Source organism: Melanerpes formicivorus, unplaced genomic scaffold (genome assembly GCF_026170545.1).
Source record: "Melanerpes formicivorus ecotype bairdi unplaced genomic scaffold, bMelFor1.0.p_v2 SCAF_17, whole genome shotgun sequence".
In the NCBI taxonomy this organism is placed as follows: domain Eukaryota; kingdom Metazoa; phylum Chordata; class Aves; order Piciformes; family Picidae; genus Melanerpes; species Melanerpes formicivorus.
In genome coordinates this window covers 6041199-6050951 of record NW_027142369.1, presented here as the reverse complement: position 1 = coordinate 6050951, position 9753 = coordinate 6041199, and the positions used below count along the sequence as shown (strand labels likewise).

At 44.3% G+C, this 9753-nt stretch overlaps 1 protein-coding gene across 1 annotated transcript in view; it reads left to right on the top strand.

Moving 5' to 3' along the window:
* Positions 1 to 2158: 2158 nt before the first annotated feature.
* Positions 2159 to 9753, top strand: part of PPP4R3A (protein phosphatase 4 regulatory subunit 3A) — a 46234-nt gene continuing 38639 nt past the window's right edge. The window contains exon 1 of the mRNA XM_068148786.1: positions 2159 to 3371. Within this exon, the coding sequence (XP_068004887.1) occupies positions 3230 to 3371 (142 nt within the window). The 5' untranslated portion in view covers positions 2159 to 3229. The remainder of the gene's footprint in view (positions 3372 to 9753) is intronic.

Below are 9753 nucleotides of genomic sequence, written 5' to 3'. Positions count from 1 at the left end.
AGAAGATGAAGGAAAAAGATCACTTGACTGGATGTTTCCCTGTCATGTGTAATTAATTGCATCAGGAGAAGTGTGGCTAGCAGGTCGAGGGAGGTGATCCTCCCCCTCTACTCAGCCCTGGTGAGACCCCACCTGGAGTACTGTGTCCAGTTCTGGAGCCCCTATTACAAGAGGGATGTGGAGGTGCTGGAACGTGTCCAGAGAAGGGCCACGAGGATGATCAGAGGGCTGGAGCACCTCTCCTATGAGGACAGACTGAAGGAGTTGGGGCTGTTCAGTCTGCAGAAGAGAAGGCTCCGAGGTGACCTAATTGTCGCCTTCCAGTATCTGAAGGGGGCCTACGGGAAGGCAGGGGAAGGACTTCTCAGGATATCAGGTAGTGATAGGACTAGGGGGAATGGAATGAAGCTGGAGGTGGGGAGATTCAGGCTGGATGTGAGGAGGAGGTTCTTCACCATGAGAGTGGTGAAACCCTGGAATGGGTTGTCCAGGGAGGTGGTCGAGGCCCCGTCCCTGGAGGTGTTTAAGAGCAGGCTGGATGAGGCTCTGTCCAGCCTGATCTAGTGTGGGGTGTCCCTGCCCATGGCAGGGGGGTTGGAACTAGATGATCCTTGTGGTCCCTTCCAACCCTGAATGAAACTATGAAACTATGAAACTATGAAACTATAATTCTAAGGGGAAAACTCATATCTGTGGGTTTGGCTCAATCCAGCCCCAGCGTAATTTGCTAAACAAAGACCAGTACTTGTGTTTAAAAGTACAAAATAAAAATTAATCGATCTAATTGAGTACTTGTGGTAATGGTGGCAATAAGCAGTGTGAGCAATCTGGCAGTGTAGGCCTAGAGCCTGACGTGGTAGGCCGTGTCCAGCATGGGTGCAGAAGTGGCTAGCAGTGTAGCAGCATAGTGCTGTGCCTGCACCATGTAACTAAAGCAGGACACTGGTAGCTATAAACACAGAGAGTTATCTTTGAGTAACAGGATGCACACATGCATCAACAACCTCACTTGTTATTACTAGCTTAACCAATAATCAATAGTAGTATGGTGTGTGGTCACTCATGAGGACCCAATGAAGCGATGCTAGCAATGCTCGCCGAGTTTATATAAGTTGTAAAGGTTCCCTTAATACGCACTTCTTATATGCCCTTCACTTACCAGCCTGTCAGCACGACTATCCGCTCGGTACTATGCTTGCATTATATTTGAACAACACTGGAACAATATAGGAACAATACTAGATCATATTGGTCAGCTGTATTGATTCCCCTCTTCGTCGTCTATAAGTATACAAATTGCAACGATCTCCCATGTTTGTAGATTATACTCTGGAATGGACTCTGCTGCAGTGGTGTGTCTGAGGGGTCCCAAAAGCACTAGTGTTTCTGCATATTTTAGGGAAATCTGTCAAACATATGTTCAGATGTTGGCAGCAGGGGCAAAAGCAGAGAGACTCAACAGCTTCTGTTATTGAAATTGTTAGATTCTATCTCTGTCTACAGAGATACAACAGACGCTCAACCAGAAGCTGTTCAACTTTTGGATCACTCGGCGATGTGGGACACGATAAAATCGCCACCACCCCTTTTGCGAGAGGGCCCGTCCACTTTTGACGCACCGACGCACGGCCCCAGGTGCTACCTGGAAAGGCGAGGGATGACAACACCTCTCCGGGATCTCCCCTGAGGTGGGTCGCGGGGACGCGCGCTGGCTCCGCTGCGCACACGTGCGGCGGCCGAGAGGCCCCGCCTCATCGCCGTGGCCGCGCTACCGGTCACCTCCCGGCCCGGCAGCATCCGCTGAGCACGGGAAGAGCAACCGCCGGGCGTGGCAGGCAGCGAGGGCAGCCGGCACTGCCACCCGTGTCGCTAGCCTGAAGCGCAGCGCCTCTCCGTTCCCTGGGTTCACGGTAATGGCCCGGCCAGGGCCCCACACATGTCCCTCCTGTGCAGATCCGAAAGCGACCTGGCAGGGCACTGCGTAGGAGCGGTGCAAGGCACTCTGCGGTGCTGCAGGGGTGCTGTGCGCGGGCGGCTCGGAGCGCGCGGGGCCCAGATGCGCGTACCCACGAGCCTGTGCGAGGCACGCCCGCTACCCGCTTAGGGCTGCTGGCTCTTTAAATACTGGCGGGCGGCCCGTGCTGCCGCTGGCTGGGAGACCCCGCGCCTCCAGTGAGAGGTGAAACCAAGATGGCGGCCGTACAGTGACTGAGGCGGAGCCGGAGGGAACCGGGCTGGACAGGCCGCGCCGTACCGGCCGTGCTGTACCGCGCTGTTGCCGCTTGTCCCCTTCATAGGGCAGAGCACCTCTCTGCCGGCTGGTCTGCTGAGTGCTGAGAGCGCAGCCACGTCGCAGGGCGCACCAAGGAGTCGGGACTGAGCCGCCGCAGCACCGGGAGGAAGAGGAGGAGGAGGAGGAGGAAGAAGAATATGGCGGCGGAGTCGGGCTGGGAGTGAAGCTGTCGCCGACGACGGCAGCCCATAGGGGAGACGGGGCGCTGAGCCCTCCTGCCAGCTTCATCCCGCCCTGGGACAGGCAGTGCCCGCAGGCTCCAGCCAGCCCCGGCGGGAAGGAAAGCAGCTTCTGGAAGCCCCGCGCTGACGGACGGCGAGCGAGGGGCTTCGGGCCTGGGCAGCTGCTGCACAATAGAGCCGAGGTCCAGGCCGGGGCGAACGGCCCCTCTCAGCCTGCCTTTCAGCGGCTCTTTTACCTCGGCTTCGTCAGGCTCACGCCTGCTTCCTTTGCCAGCGTCCCGACCTCCAGGGTCTCCTGTTGTGTCGCCCTGGGCCGGCTGCCCCTTGTTGCCCGTGCCATCTGCTGCCCGCCGCTGCGTCTGCTCCCGTGGATCCACTTCTGCGGGATCCCTTCTTCACTGCCTTTCCTGCCTGCCCTTCACCCTGCAAAGAGTCTGTCTCCGCTCTGCGGCTCTCACCAGCGTAGGCTTACTTGCCTTTTCTGCAGCGCCTGCTTGTGCCTGGAGCAGCTCCCCTCTCTCATCTTGATCTCTTTTCTTGTTCCCCCTTCTCCCCTGCGCCCCTCAGTCCTGTTACCCTCGGTAATGAAGATCCCGTTGGAGCACTGAAGTAAGGAGAGCTTGCTTTGCGTGCCCGTGTGGGGTTGCTACCTTCTTTCCCGCTCCCCTCCTTTGAGGGGGGCCTGGCCCCCGACCGGACTCCTGCTCCAGCAATTGAAAGCCAGAGTGGTGGCTGTGGTGTGGCAGGCAGCAGGATGACTGACACCCGGCGGAGGGTGAAGGTTTACACGCTAAATGAGGACCGCCAGTGGGATGATCGAGGCACAGGACATGTGTCCTCTTGCTACGTGGAGAGGCTGAAGGGCATGTCCCTGCTAGTCAGGGCAGAGAGTGATGGTAAGTGTGTATGTTCGAAGGTACAATCTTATCTTGTCCTACCCAAGAAAGGAACTGGGCTTAGGTTTGTTTCTCTTGCCTTAATGTTTTGATGCATAATTTAGGTGTGATTCCTAGAAGCAAGTAGGCACTTAACTGCAGTTCATTAGTGTTAGTCCAAGTGAAAGAAATAGAAGATTGCCATCAAATGCAGGCATAGTAGGCACTTGGTTCGTAGTGAATACACAGCGTTGTGTACAAAACAAGTTCAGGTCTTATGGTAGATCTTGTATGGGTTTGGATATCTAGTGATATCTCATTAGATGCCAAATGTGCTTCAGTTTCAAAGCTGATTATCCTGATACATCCATCTTTCCTTAGATGTTTCTGGAAACGATCACCTCGTGAAGGCAGTTGTTCAAAGCTTAGATCATGTTTTTTGGTATAAATTTTTAAAAGGTCATTGGATGGCTGATACCTAATCACTCCTTCCTTTTCCTTTCCTTGGTAGCAAGAGTTATGGAAGACATTGTAAAAGCTATCAACAGTTGTCAAAGTACAGTTGTTAGAGTAGTAAAGACAATCTAATGAACAGAAAACAAATTCTCAGATTTCTTTTTCCTTCCCCCCCCGCCCCCCCCCCCCCTTTTTTTTTTAAATGGAATAGTAGTTCTCAGTCCTTCAGCAGTTCTAGATCTTCCTGTAAATAATTTTAAAACAATGCTTTATCAACTTCCTTCACATTTTTCCAACAACATAGGACAATAGTATAGGTTCAGTAATAATATCTACCCCTGTGGCTAAATGTTTGGGCTAGCCTTGATTATTGATTGAGTTCATGACTTCTATGATCAGAACAGATTTAGAAATGTATGTTTTGCAATATCTCTAGCATGTACCATTTTGCTAGTAAAGTCTGTCAGTGTATGGCTTATTATTTCATTAGATACGTGGCTGCTGTATCTAGTGACTTGAAGTTGCAGCTTGTGACTGTCAACAGACCTTCTACTTTTCTTTATTATATATGGCTAGTATGAAAAGCAACTTCAGAATCATTAATTCTTTCTGGTTTAGAAAGTTCTGGCAAACTGTACAATGATCGCTACAGCAAAGATCATAAATTCATAGGGAGAAGTCAAACTTCTCTGAGCAGGATCTTGATAATTGAGCTTCTGATAAGCACAGCTCTCAGGGTTTTGTAGTTTCTCGATTATACTTCAAGAAGTGAAACTGATACTTTTTTTTTAAGAATATTGATTTATGAAGTTTGGCTAACTTCATACTGTAAGAGAAAGCATTCAAGATAAAAATAAGCGTAGTTTAATTTCAACATGAGAGAGGTAAAACAAGGTTGTCATTAAATTTTTAGCTCATCTTTACACTTTACTGTAAATACAGCCCTTTTTATCCTCATGGCCAATATGCCCATGTTTAAAAACCCTCACGTCTTCTGTGCGCTAGATTTCATTTTTAAGGTTCTCTTGTGAAAAGAAAGCAAAGGATCTGTGGTTCATAACCTGCTTGTGAAGAAATAACCCATTCAAACTGAAATCCCTTTATTAACTTTCAGTGAGATACGTGTGCTTAAGACTGATTAGAACCTGAATTAGGCAGTTGTTGCCAGTTTATTTTACATCAACATCTTGTAAGAAGGAAAATATAAATTGGTGTCAGTGATCCAAAACCAAAGATGAAGTAATTGCTTTGCATGGCATAGCTAAAATACTCTAATCAAAGCAGAGCTGACTCAAACATAAAATTACACCTAATATACAGAAGTATATTTAATAGGGTGCACACACTAGACTTTCTCAAGCAGTGTACATGTACTTCAAGGCTATCGAATAATATACAGAGCTTGAGTTCTTAATTTAGTAGGTAGTATCAGTCCTGGGTAAATGTGCACTCTATTAATAGGCTAGTTTTTCTAACTTGCTTGTGTAAACACCTCATAAAACCTGATTTATATTTTGTTTACTCCCAGTCAATTGTTTGTGAGTTGATTTTGAGGGCAAAGTTTTCCACCTGAGCTAATGGCTTGGAAAAAGGTAGTGGCAATCTTGTTGTTTAGGTACTATGCAGTTTGTGTGTACCTTTTTACCTATGTGAAGTAGTTGACTTGATTATTTTTTTCCCCTAGTTACTCAAAAACATATGAGTACTAGAAACCTGACCTGTACATCACTTGCTTCCATACAAGGAGGCAAGTGCTGTATAGGTCTTCTGTTGTCTTTCTTTGTCAGCTCCTCCTCTTTCCACAATAAAACTTCTTCCTTCCTCCTTTTCTAAACCAGCTTTTCCTAGTATTTGAGCAGAGATTCATCCTGTGCACCCTACAGACTTAACTCCAGGAAGCTGACTGAAAACCTCGGGATTTGCCTGAAACTGAGGGCTCTGTTTCCTGAGTGGAGGAAATTCCCACTCCTGTTAAAGGGCCAGTTTGGCTGTGCACAGAGCAACAGTGGAATTATCAGAGGTTTATTTGGCTGACCGTGTGGGGCTAGCACACAGTTCAGTCTTTTGATTGTGCAGCTGTGACTTGGTGTAGCTCTATAGCTGCTTTACAAGTGGTTGAGATTTTATAGCAGGGTCAGGGTGTTCAGATAAGAGAGCTACAATCAGTATGCCAAGTCCAAGGTAAGCTATCATCTGGAACTGGAGCAACAAGAACTGAATAAGATAGTATTTTTTACATTTTTTTTTTTAGGAGAGGTGTTTTTTAATGAGTTTGTTTTGGCTTTTTAACACCATCTTAAAAGAATTTAGAGCAGATGAGTAATTTGTGTTGCTATCTGATATATCTGGTGTTCTCAGGCACTAAACTTTCAAGAGTTATTGCAGGCAATTTGGAGTAATTGTAGTACAGAAATACAGTAAACTGCTTTCATATTGTATATATTGTGCTTTGAAACAGGCAAATGTATTTTTTCCCGCTTAAACAACTGTTCACTTCTTCACTTAAAACCCTAAGAAGTTGCTTTGTATGATTCCTAGTTACAATGTGTTCTACTTGATATAGAGTGATAGTGATCTTTTCTTGCAATCCCCTTCCACATGAGTTTCTGTGCATAACCAAAAGCCTTTGCTTTCTTACCTGTTTTTCACGTGGTATTTTAGGCTGCTTTGGACATGCTTCATGCTTAAAATTTCTGTGTTTCTTGATTGTCACTGCTCACTAGACATTTGTTTTTGTTCTGAGCCAAGATGACTGAAGAGACCTCTAAAATGAAACGTCTTACTAAGTTAATTTGAAGGCTTAAACTTTTAATTCAAGCTTAGTAGTTACTAGTCTTGTTACTAAACTTTTTGATGAGCTGAAGTGAACTCCCCAAGTGTGGAGGCCATACTTGATAGTTGTCTTTTAGGATTTACCTAGTAATTTTTATTCAGAAGTTGTGGATTGCCATTTCTGAATTTGGTATGTTAATGACTTCTGCCATAGTGTGGGAATCCATATTCTCACTGCTTCTTTAAACTAGGTTGTTACTAACCCCATAATACTGATAGAGGGATAACAAGAATTTTGCCTAAGTGTGTGTTGCTTTACTCAAGGATTAATTTTATTTATGTATTCATTTGTTGTTAGGAATGCAACACAAAATTTTGTGGTTATGGCCTTTTCTTAGATTAAAATGGATGGGACCAAAAAAGGAGGTGGGGAGGATTTTTGGTTTTTTATCTCCTGGTTCTCCCTTCTCCTTAATATTTGGGTTTGGCCCTTCAGAAATGTGATAGACTGAGGCATAGTCTCTTGCAAGTGAAGAGCTTGTTCTTGGACCTTGGCTTAAGTTTTTTCCCAGATTTTCTCTGGCTGCAGAACTTAAACCTCTGTGTGCAAAACCAACCAACCAAAACAAACCATAAACAATTAAAAAAAAACCCAGCTCCTGAACTGGAATTTTCATTTAAACATTTTTATACAGGTATGAAGAGTAATGTGTGACACTGTACCCTTTCTGGTTTTGAGAAAGGAGAGATATATATAAAAACAATCTGATGGGAGAAAAGCAGATTCTGTATCAGCAGGTCTCTGTATGCACCTATGTAAACAAGTCTGCAGATCTGTTTAAGACTACTGGATTAGGATGTTTGTTCTCTGATTATCTTTGAAAATAGCATTGTATGTCATCCCTTTTGAGCAAGTCTTTCCCTGTGTACTTGTCTTTCACAGCATAGAATGGTGGTGTTGTAGCACCAGCTAGGGTTTTTTCAGTTAGCATATTCTATTACAGGGGCACGTAACTGAATCTGCAAATCTACAACTACCTGAAGGGAGGTTGTAGACAGGCGGATGTTGGTCTCTTCTCCCAGGCAGCCAGTACCAGAACAAGAGGACACAGTCTCAGGCTGCGCCAGGGGAGGTTCAGGTTGGATGTTAGGAAGAAGTTCTATACAGAAAGAGTGATTGCCCATTGGAATGGGCTGCCCAAGGAGGTGGTGGAGTCACCGCCATTGAAGATGTTCAGGAGGAGACTTGATGGGGTACTTGGTGCCATGGGTTAGCTGTTTGGGTGGGTTGGATTGGTTGGTGGGTTGGATTGGTTGATGGGTTGGACGCGATCTTGAAGGTCTCTTCCAACCTGGTTTGGTTTATTCTAAATAAAGGTTTATTAGGTGGTTTCACATGTTGCTTTATGGCACCAATGTTTGGCAGTTATCTATACAGATTCATTCAGTACTGTAACTTATTGTCTAGATCGGCATAGTTTTGGAAGATGTATCAGCTTCTGTTAAGGTTAGTTTCCAGCTTTATCTTAACTTTGAATAGAGTCACTGAGTCAGTGAAGATGAAATTTTGTTGGTATATTTTTAGTGGATAGTCAACATATTCTAGGATAGTAATAAGGGAAAAATACTGACATAGAAAGTAATTGCTTATGACAAATGCAAGAATAAGCATCTTGAACAATACTGGGGAATCAATACTGATAGTGACTTTAAATGGAGAGCAACTTTATTTGCTGTATGTTACATTTTTGTAAATTTTTTTTAAAGGTATGTATTTGTGTTACAGACATCTGTTACTGCTGCATAGCTCACAGAAGCAAATGAGGGACCTAAGATTGCCTCATACCAGGAAGGGGCCAGATCATGTAGAACTACTGTATGAAAGTAAACTTGCTGAAATGTCTAGTAGAACAGTCACTAGTTTTGAGTAGTTGAACCCTTTCTGGGGAATACATTGCACAAAGAGAGATCACATTCTCCAGAAAGATGGATCTGGGGAAGTTCTAGGTTATACAGCATGGTTAATGCTTTTGTATGTTTCTGTCTCCAAATTCATACTTGTCTAAATATTGTCTATATGGTGAGGAGTAAGTTAAAGCCCGTGGCAGTGATTAACAAGTCAAACCTTAAAAGGCTTGACCTGCCTTTGCTGCAAGCATCAGGTTTAGCAGAGATGGAGAAATGCTCTTTTGTGCTAAATCTAGTAAGCAGGTCATTCTCTAGTGTCTCGATATAGCCTGTAAGATGAAAAGTTTGCCTGGTAGATGAAAAGTTTGCGTTCAGCTGTCTTCAACATTTTTTTAGTAGCATTTTGTCAAATATAATGTTCAAGTTAGGTATGATATTATGCTAATTTTAGAAGTTCTGTGTCTGTAGATCTGTGTTCAGCAGTTAAAATACAATATTGTTATTAATTGCTTTTAAATCTGAGAGGATTCTGACTCATATTTGCTATTAAATACTTCTAGGCACTGAAGACCTTGTAGAAATTTGTCAACCAAATTATTAGCACAAAATAGTATTCTGAAATGTAACATTATTGAAACTGAGGCTTTGAAACTGAAAGTAAGACTGAAATGAAATGCTGCTTGTAACTAATGATTGTAAGGTAAAAGGAAATGCTATTTTGAAATGTTTACTAAGCAAACACAAAATTCAGAGCTCAAGACTATGACCTAAGTGCTACAGTGTATTAGAGTGGCTCTCATCTTGGATGGTTTCCTTCTGTCCTCTGTATTTTTATTTTTTTCTGTAGTTATGTTGCCACACTTAAGCTGCTTTGTTAACAGAACTGATGTGGGCTAGAAAATTTGGGAAATCCTCTAAAGAAGAAAAGATACCGTATGTAGCTTGGGAGGAATATTGCTATTTAGTTGTCTTGTTTTCCCTCAAGGGCCCTTTAGTTCAGTTCTGTTGTTGGATTGTGTCTTAGTATAAAAATCTGTGGCAAAGTTTCAAATTTAATGAAATAATAATCTTTCTTACCCCACCTGGAATACGATTACTAGCTCCAGAGTCATCAGACCAAAAAAGGCATGGACCTGGTAGAGCGAGTCCAAGCGAGGGCCACTAAAAGGATAGAAGGATGGAACAACTACTCTATGAAGACAGGCTGAAAGTGAAAGTTTGGGGGTTGTTCAGCCTGGAGAAGAGAATGCTTTAGAGCAGCCTTAGT